At 60.0% G+C, this 18,046-nt stretch overlaps 1 protein-coding gene across 3 annotated transcripts in view; it reads left to right on the forward strand.

Moving 5' to 3' along the window:
- The window catches only part of EEFSEC (eukaryotic elongation factor, selenocysteine-tRNA specific), a 246,729-nt gene that overhangs the window by 178,311 nt on the left and 50,372 nt on the right, over nt 1-18,046 (forward strand). For all 3 annotated transcript variants that reach the window (XM_004473414.3, XM_058288879.1, XM_012530959.3), the window contains exon 5: nt 13,214-13,861. In XM_004473414.3, the coding sequence (XP_004473471.1) occupies nt 13,214-13,861 (648 nt within the window). The remainder of the gene's footprint in view (nt 1-13,213; nt 13,862-18,046) is intronic.

Raw genomic sequence — 18,046 nt, forward strand, 5'->3', positions numbered from 1 at the left:
CTGGAGTGACGCGAGAGTCCGCTTTAAAGGAAGGCGTGGGACGGGCCCCCAGGGGTTTCGGCTGCTGTGCAGGGCCCACGGGCCCTTTCCGTCCATCGTCCCCCGAGGCCCTGCCACTCCACCCAGGAGGCAGCCTCTCCCGCTCCGCAGGGCTTCGCTGTCCAGAGGACGCTCGTTTCACTCCGTGTCCTCAAGGAGCGGTCTGAAGCTGAATTTGAAATGCCCACCCAAACCTGTGATTCCCCCTCAGTGGTCACGCCTCTCGGAGTGGCCCCGGGACAGGTTCTTCTGCATCTCAGGGAACCCTCCAGGGGCAACTCCAGTTGTGTGCAATAAATCCCAGTGTGGGCACGAAGGCGTGTCTTTCTATTCTTTGTAATAACAATAATTATTGTCACTGCCATCAGACAGCCACCCGAGCCCACAGGACAGGAAGGGTGCATGAGGCCGGGCTCCCTCTCTGACCATGACCTGCTGTCCCCCGCCTTTTCTGGCCCCTGCAGGGCATGGGGAGGGGTTGGGGCCACGCTGCCCCCGCCTGCGTGGCTGGGAATGGGGGTGTCCGAGTGCAGGCGGCAGTGCTGTGCGCCGGCCGAGGAGCTCGCAGGCAGCACGGGGGGCAGGGAGCCCACACTTGAGTCGAGGAGGAGCCAGGCGGCAGGGGCTGTGGGGCTGGGGTGGTGGGACGGGTGTGGGAGCAGCGTGTGGGCAGGTCAGGTTAATAGGCGGTGCTCAGCCAGGGCGCAGAGCCACGGGTGCCACAGGCGTCTCCGGCCAGGGCGCAGAGCCACAGGTGCCACAGGTGTCTCCGGCCAGGCCATGCCTCAGGAGTGTAGGATGCAAAGTGGTGGGAAGGGCTGGGGCTACAAGCATCTCGGACCGAGGGCACCAGGGAGCCGCAGGAGGCTGGCAAAGCAGTGGCCTTGAGACCACCTCTGCCCACGGGCCCACCCTGGGGTCCCGGCCCGCGGGTGGGTTGCGCATGTGCCACCGTGATGGCGGCTTCTCTGGGCCCGACCCCCAGAGTCAGAGCCGGCCCCCTCAGCTTGTCTCCCAGCAATTCTTTACCCCCCAAGATAAGAGTCGAGAAATATTGTTTAAAATATGTGGATATATCCCCAATCGTGTGGCAAACAGAAGAAGCAGCCACTGAGGTCACTAAAGGTGAAGTTTTGTGGGAGGACACGTATGCCGAGGGTGACGGGAGGAGGAGCAGAAGGCCTCGAGGCAGGCGCCTCATCACTGCACGGTCCCCCGCCGAGGGTTTGCGGGTCCCTGGGTGGCAGCAGCACCCTCACTCCACAGCGCCTGGCTCGGGAGAGGGGCCTTCCCTGTCCAAGGCCTTCCCTGACCAGGCCCTGTGCTGGGACCTCCGGGAGCCAGCAGGCCCGGACTGCCCCAGGAGCTGTTGCCCGGCACAGGAGACGCCAGCAGCAGCTGGGTGCCCGGCACGCAGCCGGAACCCCCGCCAGGTGGTAGGCCTGCCGTGGGGGGGCTCGGGCTGTTTGGGGGACCCTGAGATCTGAGGGGCAAATAGCATTTAACTGGGATAGCCTGGGGCAAGAAGAGTGGGGGAGGCAGGGGAGGACATGCCTGCCCGGGAGGCTGGCAACTCTGGGTATACTGTATCCAAGCACCTGACTGGCTTTTCAGGGTCATGAGCCCGGCCTGGGCACGCAGAGGTGGAGGTGGGGGCAGGGAGCCAGTGGACGGATGGGCGGGCAGTGCCCTGCCTGGCTCAGGTGCCTGCAGGTCCCCTGAGACTGCCGGTGGTCCTCTTTTCCTTCTCACGGGGGCTCCCTCTGCTCAGCAGGGCCCCCTGGCTCTCTGGGCACCTTCCCTCTTCTGTCTGAGGCCCTGTTGGATTTTTTACACAGAACTAGCTCTCCGCTCGAGTCAGCCACACAGTTCCCCATCTCGTGGAGGGAGGCCCAGGCAAGAGGGAGACAGGCCAGCTGGGAGGAGAAGCCTCTCGCATGCTGCCAGGAGCGTATTTTCTGGCACAGATGCCCAGAGGACAGGCAGCCAAGGAGGCCTGCGGAGAGCCTGGGCCAGCCGAGCCACTGGGGAGAGGGCCACTCTGACCTCTCCTCCTTACCATGCCACATGAGGCCCCCTTCCCTAAAGAGCTGCTTGGGGCCCAGGAACCTGGAGAAGCTGCCGGCCGAGTGCTTGGGGCAGCAGCGCAGCCGGCGAGTAGCTGGTCCCACTTCGCCTCACCAGGAGTGGGGGCTGGGACACTCTTAAGCAGCAGAGGCTCCAGAGAGGCTGGAAGGACTCACGGGTGGCCCTTCCAGGAGGCCAGCCGCCTTGGTAACAGGGCCACCCGTTAGCCCACCTCAGGGCAGCCGTGGGTGCCACTCCTGGTCTGTCGGCAGTCACAAAGGGAAACGCCCGCAGTACTAAGTGGCAGTGAGCGTGTGGGCAGGGAGCCTCTTCTTGCTTGGCTGGAGCCCCTCAAAGAGCCCCGGGGAAGCCCTCGTACAGCTGCGAACGCGTCTTAAAAACATGCCGCGACGTTCCATCCAGGGAGACTTCTGCGTGTGGGCACGTTGAGTGTGCAGCAGCACAGGAAGCAGCCAAAAAAGTGGCCCCTGCCCTGGCAGTCAGGGCAGAGAAAAATGAGCAGTGGCGCTCTCCCGAGAAGAAACAGTGTCCAGTCTCTGCAGAAACGGCCTAGTTCACAACTGGTCCCACTGAGAACAGATGCTGAAGGCATCCTGCAGAGGACTGGAGTTAGACACCCACGTGGTACCAGTTGTGCAAATGAGCCAATAGACCTGTAAGACAGAAGTACGCACCGAGGTGCGTGAGGCCACTTCTCAGGGCAGTACAGTTTGGGGTCTTCAACTCAAGGTCCAGCCTGGATGCCCGTGTGACAGCGCCTTCGTGATGGGTCCCAGGTCGGGGGAAACACAGGCCCTTGCGACATCACTGGATGCTCTCTCTCTCTCCGAGTGGTTTGCATTTCCCTAAACCTGAGTGGGCTGGGCTGGCGCCCCAAGGCGGGCCTGGAGGAGCCTGGTCTGAGGGGCTGGCTGCCGGGAGCCCACGCTGCCTCTCCTCGTGCAGTCCTGAGTTCAGCTTCATGCGGGGCATGCAGGCAGTGCCCTAGGCAGGGGGTGTCTCATCTGTAACAGCTGGGCTGGAAGAAGAGAAGCAGAGCAGCCAAACCAAACCCTTATTAAGCAAGGAGGTCGGGTCTGGTGGAGCCAAACCCGGGCCGGTCTTTAAAAGCTTGCTTCACGTGTCCCCTCAGGTCTGCACATCTTCGAATGGAGGGAACTGATCCTGAGCTAAGCTTATTAGTGTCCAGCTTGTGTGTTCTTCCCTCCAGTTTACGTTTGATTAAGTCACGATGACAGTGCCAGTCCCGACCCTAGCCTCTGGCCTAGCAGGAGCTCCCTCCCAGGCTCGTTAATGGAACAGAAATGGACAATAGAGGGCCGCTCTCGTTTCAGCAGGACCCCGTCGAGGCTGCTGCGTGCGCGGCGCTTGCCCACCTCTTTGCGCACCTGCTGGCTCTCCAGGACGCCGCGAGGCCCGGGCCTTGTTCTTCCCCTGCGGTGGGTGTGGCATCCTGGGCCCGTCCGCTTCCACCTGTCGAGGCTCGCGGGGCAGGAGCTCACGGTGCTAGGGGACATCTGCTGTCCAGGCTGGCAGTGGACTTCACCTTGTTGCAGAGATGTATGTTAATGGCATGAAGTCAGGACAGACCTGGCTGCTTGGGGACACATCATAGCCTCTGGGGGCTCCAGCATGCGTGTCGTTAGCCACCTGAGAGGTTGCTGTGGGCTGTTCAGCTTCCTCGTATGAGCCCTGCAACAGAGGTGGGAGCACCTTGCTTTATCCTCTGTAGGGGTCCAGGATAGAACAATTAGGTTTATTTGCATACTAATGAGGAGCTTACTCTTCCAAGCAAGGAAAAGCACTGGAGGTTTCCAGTAGCCTCTGAAAGCACAGATTGAAGAGAGGTTGGATCATTAGGGGCACGATATCGTGCAGAATCCTTGCAAGGCTAGAAAACTCAATTCCAGAGCCTCAGAAGCCCAGATGGGGTATCTGAGCACGTCAGGCATGGCGCAGACAGGGGGGGGGTGTGTGTCTGTTCTCTCATTGGTTCGATCAGCAAACATTTACCAGGCTGTCCTGTGCTGGCAATACTACGCTGTCCCCAAAATAGAAAGCAGGGGTAGCTGGGAGGGGACTGTCCAGCTGGGGAGACTCATCTGAAAACCCGTCCACTGGGCTTGGCAACTAGGAGTTCGTCACTGCGCTTGGCCAAAGCAGGGCGATGGGAAGGGCTGGAGGAGGGAGGGGCTCGGGCCTGGAGGGCGGCTCGCTGGGCTCAGCCCTGCTCCTGCCACATTCGACTCTCAGGCCCCGACTTCCCTAGCCCTGGCTTCCACAAGCGGGACGCCCGTGCCTTGCCTCTTGGGGTCTATGTGAGAAGCCAAGTCGTGTTGTGGACAGGGACAGCCCGAATCGGTGGCTGGTATGAAGTGCCCTCTCTGGAACCTTCTCTCTTCACTCCTCCCCTGACACCATCTTCTGGGGTTGTCAGCCATCCAAACTGTCAGTCATCCAGCATCCACCGCCACTTGCGGGCCAGTCCCCTGGTGGTCTGGCCCTGAAGAGCCTGGAGGGCCCAGCCGTCCCCTGCCTGCGGCTCTAGAGAGCCCAGCGCACGTTTCCTGCTCAGCCGGTCAGCAGTCGAGGCTGTGAAATGTCAGCCCTGCCTTGCAGTCCCAGCTCTTGTCGTATTGTCCCGTGCCTCAGCCCTGTTTGCTTTGTGACCTTGGAGACATCAAAAACCTCTGTTTCTTCATCCATAAAATTGAATGTAAAAATATTGACCTGCATCATAGGGTTTTTCTGAAGAATAACTGACCCAGATGATGGCAAAGCTTCTTTGTTCATCAAAAAGGACCAAACTGCTTACCAAGCATGAACTGGAGTTTTAAACATTGTGGGCTTGCTGATGTATTCCTCCCTCCCTCCCTCGGTCCATGCCTTCCTTCCCCAGAAGGGCTTGAGGCTAGAGAGATGGGAGGGACAGAGGGAAGGGCTCCGCAGACAGCCAGCACCTTTGGGGAGCGGGGCCTAAGGTGTGGGCCCAAGGAGGTCCCAGTGGAGGGCCTTTCCTGGCCCACAGCAGCGGCGCCCTCCGCTCTGCGCAGCCAGCCTTGCCTGCTGACGTTCTCCCTGCTCACTCTGCTGGGAAAGCCCGTGTGGTGTCCCCTCACCAGGGCCCCTCAGCCGCTCCTCCCTCCTAGCAAGGTTCCTTGACTTGGGTCTATCTGGAGCCTCTGGCTGCCTGGCCAGCCTCAGGGGCCAGGCCTCATGCTGCGCAGCTTGTGGATGTGTCCCCAGGCCTTGGTGGACGTGCATCTCCTAGACCCAGACAGAAACCCCTGGGGACAGGGACTGGTGCTCGCAGCCGTGGCTCCATTCTCTTATCCCACAGATATGTGTGCGGCCTCCTGTGTGTGAAGGGTGCATTCCAGTGCAGGAGAGAGTCAGGAAATAAATATAGAATAGTGTCTTGGTTTGAGTCTTTTGTGGACCCAGAAAATTTTGTTCTTAAGCCAACCCCATTCCTGTGTATGCAAAACCTAATGTGTGTGGGACCCTTTGGTTAGATTCAGATAAGGGGCCTTTTGATTGGATCACTTTTGATTAGATCATTTCCATTAAGAGCCTTTGATTAGATTGTGGGGACCCAGAGTAGATCTTAATCCTTCTCCTGGAGTCTTATATAAACAGAGGCACTGAGAAAGAGAACCACTACCATTTTTACCCTTCCATGTGGGAGAGAACCCCAGGATTGCCTACGACTGCAGAAAGAGAAACTCCAAGAGTCTGAGAGAGAGGCTGGAGGCTGGAGAAACAAGCCATCTGCCTGGTGGCCCACAACTGAGCTCGGGGAGAAAGTGAGCCTGGAGAAGGCTGTGCTGGTCACTGTGTGGCAGGAGTCCAGGATCTGCTCACAGCTGACTTTTGGTGAGACAGTGTCTCTGATGATGCCTTGATTTGGATATTTTCACAGCCTCGGAACTGTAAGCTTTTACCCTAATAAATTCCCATTGTAAAAGCCAACCTATTTCTGGTGTTTTTGCATTGGCAGCCTTTAGCAAGCTAAAACAATACATTAGGTGGTGATAAGTGCCATGAAGAAAAATCAAATGAGGACTTATTTATTGGGTGGTCCAAGGATGGACTTGCTGGTAAAGTGACATTTGAGCAGAAAAATGAAGGAAACAAAGAAGAGAGATATATGAATGTTAAAAAAAGCCAGTGACAACAGGGGGCTGGACCCTAAGGCCTGTGGGTCGTGGTAAGGACATTGGTTTTTACACAGCGAGATGGATGAAATGCCATTGTCATGCCAGTTTATGGTTATCAGAATTCCTCTAGCTGCTCCATGGAGAGCAGATTGCAGAGGGAAGGGAAGGATCAAAGCAAGATGGTGGCTGGGGACCGGGCGGTAGCAGTGGAGGCGGTGGGGAGGCGGTGGGTTCTGGACCTGGTGTGACAAGGACGCCCACTGGCACCACTGTTACTCAGCTCTGTACAGGAAATTCCTGTCCGAGCAGTTAGGCAAGAAAAAGAAATCAAAGGCATCCAGATTAGAAAGGGAGGAGTAAATTTTCCCTGTTTGCAGATGACATCATCCTATAGAGAGAAAATCATGAAAAACCCACAACAAAGTGACTAGCACTAATAGCACAGAGGCAGGGTACAAGATCAACTTGCAAAAATCAGTCACGGAAACCCAGTCGACATGCACCCAACTCCTACTCTCCAGTTCTTGGGGCTTGCGCTGAACAACTGACTAAACGATGATGGTAGAACAGCCCGGTCCCAAAAGCAAGGCATGTCTTCACCTGCAAGCAGAACAGTTCCATTCTTCTACCCCATAATATCTACGTTCCTCCTTAGCCTGGAGCATTCAGAGTAGACATCGTCCCTCAAGATTGAGAAATGAACAAAAATAAAGGGGAAGTGTAACTATAACCAATGCGTATTTATTGTTATTCTAGTTATCTTGTGTTAACTAAGTAACTTGTAACATTTATATAAAAATTTTTTTTAAAAATCAGTAATATTTCTCTACAACAGTAAAGAACGATCTGACAGGAAAGGAGATCAAGAAAGAAATTTCATTTCCCCTTGCAACTGAAAGAATAAAACATTCTAGGGATAAATTTATCCAGGGATGTGAAGGAGTTGTACATGGAAAAACTGCACAACATTGCCAAAAGAAATCAAAGATGACTGAAATAAATGGAAGGACATTCTGTGTCCATGGATTGGAAAACTAAATATCATTAAGATATCAATTCTACTCAAAGTGATTTACAGATTCAATGTAATCTTAATCAAAATTCCAACAGCCTTCTTTGCTGAAATGGAAAAGTCAATCATCAAATTTATATGGACAGGTAACAGGCCCGGAATAGCCAAAAACATCTTGAAAAAGATGACTGAAGTTGGAGGATTCACACTTGCTGATTTTAAAGCATTACAATGGTACTGTAATCAAAGCAGCATGGTACTGGCACAAGGCTAGATACGTAGACCAATGGAATAGTTATCAAAAGTTCAGAAATAGACCCTCACGTCTATGGCCAGTTGATTTTGGCAGGCCTGCCAAGTCCATTTAATTGGGAAAGAGTAGTCTCTTCAACAAATGATGCTGGAGAACTGGACATCCACATGCACAAGAACGTAGGAGGACCCCTATCTCACACCATATACAAAAACGGGTCAGAGACCTAAATATAAGAACCAGAACTATCAAACTAGAAGGAAACGTAAGGAAACATTTTCAGGACCTTGTGGTAAGCAGTGGTTTCTTAGACTTTACACGAAAAACATGAGCAACAAAAGAAAAAATAAATAAATGGAAGTTCATCAAAATTAAAAACTTTTGTGAATCGAAGGAATTCATCATGAAAGTACAAAGACAGAATGGGAGAAAATATTTGGAAATCACATATCCAATAAGAGTTTAATATCCAGAATATATAAAGAACCCCAACCTCAAAAAGACAACCCAATTTAAAAATGGGAAAAAGATATGTGAATAGACATCTCTCCACAGAAGATATACAAATGGCCAAAAAGCACATGCTTTTGGCTCAACGTTATTATCCAGTGGGGAAATGCAAATCAAAACCACAATGAGATAACATTTCACACTTAATAGAATGGATACTATTAAAAATAGAAAATGACAAGCGTTGGAGAGGATGTGGAAAATGGGAACACTTATTCGTTGCTGGTAGGATGTGAAATAGTGCAGTTGCTGTGGAAGACAGTTTGGTGGTTCCTCAGAAAGTTAAGTAGAGAATTTCTATATGACCCAGCAATCCCACTTCTAGGTATGTATCCCAAAGAATTGAAAGCAGGGACTCCAACAGATATTTGTGCACTGATGTTCATAGTGACAACTGCAAAAGACAGAAGAAACCCAAGTGTCCATCATCCCATGAATGAATAAACAAAATGTGGTATACCCATACAGCAGATGATTATTTAGTTATAAAAAGGAATGACGTTCTGATACATGCAACAACATGGATGAACTGTGAAGACATCGTGTTGAATGAAACAAGACAAACACAAAAGGGCAATTGTACAATCTCACTGACATGAAATAATTAGAATAGGCAAATACAGAGTTAGAAAGTAGACTGCAGGTTACCAGGTGCCAGGGTGAGGGTAGGGAATGGGGGGTAATGCTTAAATTATGCAGTTTCCATTTGCGGTGATGGAAGAGTTTTGGTGATGGTGGCATATCTCTGTGAATGTAATTACCGGTATTAAATTCTGTATTTGAATGTGGTTAAAAGGGGAAATTTTATTACTAGAATAAAAATGTAGGAAGACACAGGCCCGCACACCGTGAACAGGGAACCCTAATGTACACCATGGACTATAGTTAATATTACAATTACAGTAGTACGGGTCCATCAATGGTGACAAAGTTACCATGCTAATGCCAAGTGTTAATAATCAGGAAAACGGCACGTGGGAGGGTGCATAGATGGGAGCTCTCTATTTTCTGCATGCTTTTTCTGTAGACCAACAACTTCTCTAATAAAAGCGAGTAAAACATAAAACACAAACCAAAATACAGGGGAGAGGCTGCCAGTCTCCTGCTCAGCCCGACCGGCCAGGTCCTCCCATGGCTTTCGGCTGTGGGTGTGGCCGGCCATGTTTCCAGCCTCACATCCCCCCCCACGCCCCTGCGTCCCCAGCCAGCCCTGCTGCCTTCCAGCCCTCAAGCAGGCCACATGCTTTCCCCCTCAGGGCTGTGGGGTCCCCTCTGCCTGGAATGCCCCAAAGCCACACGTTCTCAGGCCTCTGCACTCCGCCTGAATGTCCCCCCCTCAGAGAAGCGCCCCCTGGCCGCCCAGCACAAGTCCCCACCCTGGTCTCTCACGACGCCTCTCCCCTTCCCTCACAGACCTCCCCACAGCTGTGAAGTTCTGCTTTGTGAGCGGATGGTGTAACTCGCGCCGTCTCCCCCCAGGCGGTCAAGCCCGAGGGCCCGGCCTGCCTTTGCCCGCCCTGCGTGGCCCAGGGCCCGGCCTGCTGCGAGCTTAATCAGCATGTGTTGAGTGAGCGCGTGCGTGTCCCGTGCGCGGCCTGGGTATTAGTGACCGTGTGGTGAGTGAGTTGTGGATAGAGTCTCTCAAAGTTGGCTCGAAAATAAGCGACTGTAAAGGGAAGCCTGTTGATCCCATTCTCCGGTGGGTAAAATCACCCCCTCACCCCTTTTTTGTGGTGTCCCAAATGGGGTCTCCCGCTCTTGCGTGGACTCTGTCACGACGCGGGCTTGCTCACGGCCCTCCCGGTGACCTGTGCGCACAGCCCGGCCGAGGCCCGTGAGGGCCCGGGAACCTCTGCACCTTTGTGTGTTCCACAATCCCCTGTCTAGCTCTTAAAATCTTGGTCTGCGCGGCTCTTTGTCTTGTGTTCTTCGGGTGCCCTTCAAGCTGGTCTAGTCCTCGGCACACGAGCCCCGTAAAGCGGGCCACGCTCTGAATAAGCCTGCGGGGGCGGGGCGGGGGCGCGGCGCCGGCACAGGAAGGGGGAGCTCGGGTCCTCCTCAGGCCCCGCAGGCCTGGAATCTCAGCCTCGAGCCTTGCCAGGTGTGTGCCTGCCACGAGGTGCTTCATTCCCACCGTCCTCTGCGGCCGCACGCTCCCGATGAAGTGGGGGTTTAACGGGGTCCATTGTGAGTAGCCCTGTGCCGGGAGCCGAGGGCGCAGCGGCCGGTGGAGCATGGTTCCTGTCCTCACGGTCTCGAGGGGCTCAGACGTGGTGGGCGCGAAGCCCCTGCTGGTGCCCGGGGTCGGCGAGGCCAGGAGGCCCGGGCGCTCCCGGCCCTGGCGGTGGGGAGGACGTGGCGAGGATGGGCCGTGGGAAGCCGAGTGCTCACAGGCCCTTCTCCTCCGGGGCAGCTGTCCCCAAGGACCCCTGGCACTGTGTCCCAGGCGGGCTTTGCCCACGAGAGGTACTTCACCACAGCGTCTTCCGCAAGAGGCTGGAAGCGGCCAAAAGCCCCTGGAGAGGAGCCTGGGCCGTGGCTTTTGTTCAGAGGGTGCCCCCATGTCGTCAGTGAGTGGAGTGGCGTACATGCCGCAAGGAGGACCTGTCCATCTCAGAGCCAGTCATAAGGCTCAAAACCTCAGAAAGCAAGTTACCCATGAGGCGTGTGGACCCCCATGGAGCAAATCTCTCCCCACACGCACGCTTGTAGAAGGACGGGGGGTGTCCACGCCAAGGTGAGGACAGCGGCCCCTCCAGCAGGGGCAGGCGGGAGGACGGAGCTGGGAGGAGCACCCACGTGCATCCCGGCTGCCGGGATGTCAGTTCTCAGGGGCGGTGGGGGTCATGGCACTCATCACGTTGTCGTTTAGCTGAGCAGATAAGCAGGCAGGCACACAGGGAACCAGCAGTCCTGGTGCAACATGGCAGTACAGTCCAGCCACCCCGAGGAGAGGAGCCAGCCCTTCCCAGGGGTGCCTGAGCACTGGGGCGCAGGGATCAATGGGTGAGTCTGCCAGGCACAAGGAATTCCAGGGAGAGGGAGCCTTCCCAGGCAAGGCACAGAGCAGGCGGGACCCTGGGGTGCTCCAGGGACCGTCCGGTTCCCTTTGGCTGGGGCTTCCTGGGTTGGTGGCCACACTGGGTGGGACGAGAAACGCCGTGGGGCGAGGCGGCTGGGAAGGCTTGGGGGGGAGGCCTCTCAGAAACTGGGACTTGACCCTGGGGCCCGGGGCCGGTGAAGGTGCTCCTGGGCAGGCAGGGGGACCTTTTGGGGTGCCCTGAGCCGCTCCCCCGTATCTGTGACGTCCTGGCCTTGCAGGAGATGGAGCCCCAGCATTTGGTGTTGGGTGCGCCGGATTTCGTCATTGGCCGGTGTTTGGAAGCCGCCCGGGGTGGGGGCCTCGGGGAGGGGAAAGTTCTGGCCCAGGCCCTGCTCACTGGTAAGATAATACCCTCCAGGCTCCCTAAGACGCATTCCTGAAAGCCTTATCTTCCCCAGCCCCTGTAGCCATTTCAGAGATGTTTTATCTTTCTCTTGGATTGATCTTAGATGTGGCTTTTGACATGCGGGCTCACTTTCTCTGCCCCCTGACCTCTCGGTCAGGTAGTTAATGCTCTTTAAACAAACACTGGAGAAGTGCGGCTCCCCAGCCAAGGCCCTGCCGGCAGCGCCACCGACAGCACCTCGCCCTCCGGGGGGAAAGAGGTGTTCTGCACCCCCACGAGCGGCAGCCTGCCGTGCGCCACCTCGCGCCGGCCTCGCTGCAGCGAGCAGTGTGGGGCGCTGCTCCCTAAGTGCTCCCCACGGCCGTGCGCCACCCCGCGCCGGCCTCGCTGCAGCGAGCAGTGTGGGGCGCTGCTCCCTAAGTGCTCCCCACGGCCGTGCGCCACCCCGCGCCGGCCTCGCTGCAGCGAGCAGTGTGGGGCGCTGCTCCCTAAGTGCTCCCCACGGCCGTGCTCCACCCCGCGCCGGCCTCGCTGCAGCGAGCAGTGTGGGGCGCTGCTCCCTAAGTGCTCCCCACGGCCGTGCGCCACCCCACGCCGGCCTCGCTGCAGCGAGCAGTGTGGGGCGCTGCCCCCTAAGTGCTCCCCACGTCCCTGCTCTGTTGCACAGGTCGCCGTGAGCCAGTCCCCTCCTGTCTCAGGCGGTGGCTGGTGGTAGGGAGCGTGGGCGAGCGTCAGTTAGAGACTTTTCCTTGTCTGTTCCTAATTTACAAACTGTGGCTGCAGAAATTGGCCCCCTCCTAGGAGTCAGTGTGATCTTTGAAAGACAGAAATAAGACCCGGCTCCTCCTTTGCCTGAAGCCCACCCGTGGCTCCCCTTGTGCTCGGAGCCCGGCCGGCACCCCTGGCTGTGGCCTCCCACCCGAGCTCCTGCCCTCCCTCCCCTGCCCCCTCTGCTGCAGCCCCTCCAGCCTCTGTCCAGTGCTCGGGCTCCCTGAGCCGCTGCCCGGTCCGGGGCCTGAGCCTGTGCTGGTACCAGGGTATAGAGCAACCTGCCTTGCTCGCCACCCCGTGGGCACCCTGTCACATCCAGGCCCCACCCAGGCATGACCCCTGCAGAGAGGCCTCCCCGACCAGCAGCCCCAGCACAGGGCTCACGGCGCTCTCCCCCGGCGCAGCGCCTGGCATGGAGCAGGCTCTCCGCGGGGGTGTTGAGGGGACAGGAAAGGAGACCCTGCCCAAGAAGCTCCGGGGCTAGTGGGCAGGTGGGTGCGAGCCGCCCCTTGGGGCCTGGGCAGGCTGGGCTGAGCAGCTTTCAAGGACAGAGGGGACAGGCCGGCTGCCCCGCCAGGGGAGCTAGCTGACTTAGTGCCTACTGGCAAAGGAGGTGCCAGGATGGTGGGCAGAAGGGAGAAGCCGGGGTATTGGAGCCTGGGGCGGGCAGGCTGCGGGGTACTGGGCAGCTAAGGCAGGATTTGGCTGCAGGGGCCCTGGTCTGGGGAGGGGGCTAGATGGGGAGAGTGAGGTGGGCCTGGGCCTCCGAGGCTGGCCTCTCCCAGGGGGCCTGGACTCCCCTCGGCTGGGGACCCCGCCCCCGGTGCCTGGCGCAGATACCAGCTGGGCTCGGGAGTGCAGGGCCTGGGCTGGGCAGCGCAGGTGCCGCCTCGGCCCGTCTGACTCGGTGTCTCTCTCTGGCCCCTGTCAGGTGGTGAAGAAGGTGAAGTCCATGCAGATGTTCCACCTGCCCGTCACGTCGGCCATGCAGGGGGACCGGCTGGGCATCTGCGTGACACAGTTCGACCCCAAGCTGCTGGAGCGCGGGCTGGTGTGCGCGCCTGAGTCCTTGCACACCGTGCACGCCGCCCTGGTCTCCCTGGAGAAGATCCCGTACTTCCGGGGGCCCCTGCAGACCAAGGCCAAGTTCCACATCACCGTGGGCCACGAGACGGTCATGGGCCGCCTGCTGCTCTTCAGCCCCGCCCCCGAGGCCTTCGGCCACCCGCCCGTGCTGGACTCCTTCGACTTCTCGCGCGAGTACCTCTTCCAGGAGCAGTACCTCTGCGAGGACGCGCCGCCGGCCGCCAACGGGGCTGACCGGGAGGCGGGCCGGGCCCCCGAGGGCCGCTGCCCCCGGCAGCAGTGGGCCCTCGTGGAGTTTGAGAGGCCGGTCACCTGCCCCCGGCTGTGCCTGGTGATCGGCTCCAGGCTGGACGCGGACATCCACGCCAACTCCTGCCGCCTGGCCTTCCACGGCACCCTGCTGCACGGGCTGGAGGCCAGGGACTACGCCGAGAGCGCCCTGCCCCGGCTGAAGGTGTATAAGCAGAAGCACAGGCACGGCCTTGTGGAGCGGGTATGTGCCGCCACCCCCCCTCCGCGCGCAGCCCTGGGGCGGGCACTGTGGAGGTCCCGGGAGGCCTTGGGGCCAAGCCTCTCTGTCCTCGGACGAGGGGGCCGTCCAGTGCTCTCAGGCAGCCACAGAGCTGGAGCTAAACCCAGGTGTGGGTGAGCCTGCGGCACGTGCCCACGTGAGCCGCCCCCGTGTGTGGAGTTGCTCGTGGCACAGAGGCAGCCCTGGGCAGCTGCACCGCCCGGCCCGCACCGCCCGTTCCTAACGGCAGCCAGAAGCCCCCACTCGGAGGGGACCGTGCCCTGCTCTGGACCTCAGTCTGAGTGGGCTCCACTGGCCAGGCCAGGCCAGAGTGGCCTGAGGGGGCACCAGAGAGCGAGAGGTGGGAAGGCACGGGCTGAGAGTGCCAGCCATGGCGCCGGCCTGCGGCGTGCGGCGTGGGGTGGGCCGCTCCAGCCCCCAGGCCTAGCAGCGGGGCATGTGCGGCCTGGGCCTGCGCTCCTTGCGCTGCCTTCTGCACGGGGCAGCCCCTCCTCTGCCTGCGGGTCTGCGCGGGTCGGCGATGGCCGTGCTGGCCCTGGGCCTGGCGGAGCCACCTGCAGGTCCAGCAGTGCCGGCGACTGGTGCGAGCCGCGGCGTTGGGGTCTGCGGCGCCTGTCGGCGTCTGCCCCCCTCCCCAGGCCCTCCCTTTGTGCGCAGCAAGCCCGGGGCACGGAGCGCATCTCCCACACTCGCCTTCTTTGCACAGCCTGAGGTTCTCTCCTCCTGAAGTCTTTGTCGTGGTTTTTCCCCCCAGACCCTCCTCCCCACACTCCCTGCCGCCGGGGTTCTTCCCCCGATGCCGATGCCTTGTGGCAGCCCTTTCTCCCGGGCCCCTTCTCTCCTCCCCTTGCCCCCTGGCCAGCCCTCAGGCGGGGAGGTGAGCAGGCCGCCCTCCCGGCCCCTCGCCAGACACAGCTCAGAACCAGACCTCGCTGCCCGGGTGCGGTTCCCACGCACCGCGGCCGCCCACCCTGCCAGGCCCAGCCCTTCCCCCCGCAAGGCCTGAAGGCCGGCGGCGCCCGCCTGCTGCTCGCTGGGCTAGAGGCCATCCCTTTCCGAGTCTGGTGTCCTCGCCGGCAGAGCAGCGCCCAGAGCTGCTGTGCCGCTCCTGGGGCAGCGCGTGGAGGGCCCGGCCAGGGCCTCGGCGCAGGCGTCCGCCCCCCAGATGTTTATTGAGGGCGAAGTTGATGAAGTGCGGGCCTCGAGTGTGTTCTCCTTGATTTATTAGTGGTATTAGAGAGCACAATTACGCCGTGCTGGAGCATACATCATCTCGGGGGAGCCCAGGTCCGGCTCACGGTCTAAGCGCTTCCACTCGGGCTGGGGGCTGGGGGCAGCAGTCCCTTCCTCGGCAAGCTGGGAAGAGGTTTAGAGGAGCGAGTCAGCATGCTGCCACAGAGTCGGGCCCCAGAGGGGCCAGGCCAGGGGCGGGGACGTAGAGTCCGGCTAGGGACCCAGGGAGACGCGCCGACCCCCGTCCTGCCACCGTTCAGGGCGCCTGCAGGGCCCCAGCCTCTTCTTGTTCAGTCCGGGGGCGTGAGGTGAAGGCACAAGAGCCCCCAGGTCCACGGCCTGGAAGGTCTGAGTCCAGATCTCGTGGAGGTGGCTTTAGGGGGTGCTGCTGGCTGGGTGGGGAGGCTCCTGGGAGACGAGGGCTCCTGTGAGGATGGCAGGGACAGGTGGTGGGGAGAGGGCTGCCCCCACCTCCAGCACCCCGAGTGTCCAGCTAGCTGGGCGCCTGCCTTGATGCTGGGGGCTGGGGGGGAGGGCCCTGCCTGCCCACAGGCCCCCTCGTGGGCCCTTGGCTAGACAGCACCCGCCCCCTGTCGCCTCCGCCCTGTGCGCCTCCCCATCTACTTAGTAAGCACCTGCTGTGTGCCAGGCACTGTACTAGGTGCTCTCCTAATAGCCACATGTGTCGTTTTGAATTTTCATAACAACCCGAGGAGCAGGCGGTGCATTGCTCTCTATGCCCTTTGTTTCAATTAAGTGGACCACTGACTGCCTCTGAAAATTACGTGTGAAAACATTTGAGAAAAAGAACGTACGTGCATGGTAAAAAAATAATGCCAATGAAACAAAATGTTTGCTCCATGAAAACTGAATTTCCTCCTACCATGAGCCCAGGCCCCAACGGCAGCCAGATTGGAAATCCACTTAGGATGGGACAAGGGACCCCGGGACGTGAACTCCTGGCCGGCTGGGCTCGGGGCCTTCCGGCCAGGCATCTCTTACACAGTGTGGCAAGGGGCTTCCCACGCTCTTGGAAAGCTGGAGTCTTCCTGGGGAGGCGAGCAGGGCACGGGGCTCCGGTGGGGACCTGTGGCACCGTGTGCCGGGCAGCCCTTCAGCTCTCCTCCTGCAGTCCCTCGAGGGGCCGAGCCCTGCACCGCTATTTTGAAGGAGCCTCCGTGAGTTGGCTCCACAGGAGTCCCTCTACCCGGGGGAAGCAAAGAAGGCTCTCCCAGCCCAGGCAGGTTCCTAGGGCCGTGCTCTGGGAGTGGGGGCCGGCCTTGTGTGGAGGGACACCCCGCTCCTTGGAGCAGGGCCCAGGCCGCCCAGCGGTGTTCAGATCCGATCGCTGGCCCCGGTCTCAGCCAGGATTGTCAGGAGCCGAGCGAGGACTTGGCTGAGCACGCAGGCCCGCGCAGCCCAGCCCCTCTGTGGAACTCGCCTGGAATTGGGGCGGGGGCCCCCCGGGTCTGGGGTCCCTCAGCTGCGCTGGAGACGAAGGCCAAGTGGGGAGTACCCAGGAGGTTGTGGGACCCGGGCTGGCTGCCTCCACTGTTGAAGGCCAGGCTGCACCAGACCCGCTCGCCCGGGTTCCCCCAGCGCCTGCGGGGAATGGAAGAGGGGCCTTCAGTCCAGGCCCCGCTTCTGAGAAGTCCCTGAGGCCAAGGAGCGCCTGGCCTGGGGCGTTGGCGGGGCCTCAGCCCAGGGCCGGCCCCGGGAGCCCGGGCTGGCGGGAGCGCAGGCTGACTTGGCCGCCCTGGCCGCCCTGCACCCCCGCTGCAGACCTGTCGGCTGTCCCAGCCCAGCTTGCACGCCCCTCGCAGCTCCACGTTGCCTCCAGGGCCGGGAAGGCTCCTCGCCAGGCAAGGCCGCCTTGTCCACCTGGGCACGCTGACCATAGCCTGCCTCTCTGCTGAGCCGGGTGCCCGGCCCCTGCCTCCTGCAGGCGGTGGACATGGGGCGAGTGCCTCCCCTGGGTCCCCTTCCTGGGCACGTGGGCCCAGGCCCTCTAGGCGGGCAGTGTCAGGAGGGGGACGAGCGCACAGAAGGGCCCTTGCTCGGGAGCGGGTGCTGTGGCCACAACTCGTGGAGCCTTCTCGTGGCGCGGGGCCTGGGCTCCCCGCTGTGCTGGTGGCGAGGCTCCAGCACCCACGCCACAGCGGGCCAGGTGGGTGAACGCTGCCAGCCAGGTTCTGGCACTGACCGGCGCCAGCTGGGGACGGCCTTAGGGCCCGGCCAGAGAGCCCGTGGCCTTGACCCAACCAGGCGTAAACCAGCAGATGCCACGGGGGCACCAGCCGCTTTGAAATCCGAGGTGGTGCTGCCCGCTGGGTTCTGGTGCTGTCCGCTCTGCTGCCGCAATGGCTGTTGAGCAGCTGGTGGCACCAGGGAGCACACTCACCTGGGCGCAGGCCGGGCAGTCTCCTGAGTGGGACGGGGGGGGAGGGGAAGGGAGAGGGGGGCGGCTGGCAGGCCTGGTGCCCTGGAAAGGCCCCTCCGGCACCCACGCCCTCACAGAGCAGTGCTTGGTCTGCTCCCCGCTGCCCCTCACTCGCCCTGTCCCCGTCCTGCTGAGGGAAGGCCACCTCAGCTCGCAGGCCACTTGGGGAAACAAAGGCTCCGTCCGAGGCAGAGGTGGGAAGGCCCTCTCCTCGAGGAGGAGATCAAGTGGCCACCTTGGTGTTCTGGCCCCGGTCCAAACCCTCAGCCCCTCCGTCGCTTCCACGTCCGCGTCCGTGGCGGGCGTCACACCCGGCTGGTCTCCTTAGCCGCTGTGGGCCTGGGTGAAGGTGGCTTGGCCTGGTAGAGAGCCCGGCCCTGGAGGTCCCTGCTCACGCTCCACTCGGGTGGGAACGGGCTCCACGCCTGGCAGGTGCTGAGCGCTGCATAAAGCGTGTCTCCTGTTTAGCCACG

This window comes from Dasypus novemcinctus, chromosome 26, assembly GCF_030445035.2.
Source record: "Dasypus novemcinctus isolate mDasNov1 chromosome 26, mDasNov1.1.hap2, whole genome shotgun sequence".
NCBI lineage: Eukaryota > Metazoa > Chordata > Mammalia > Cingulata > Dasypodidae > Dasypus > Dasypus novemcinctus.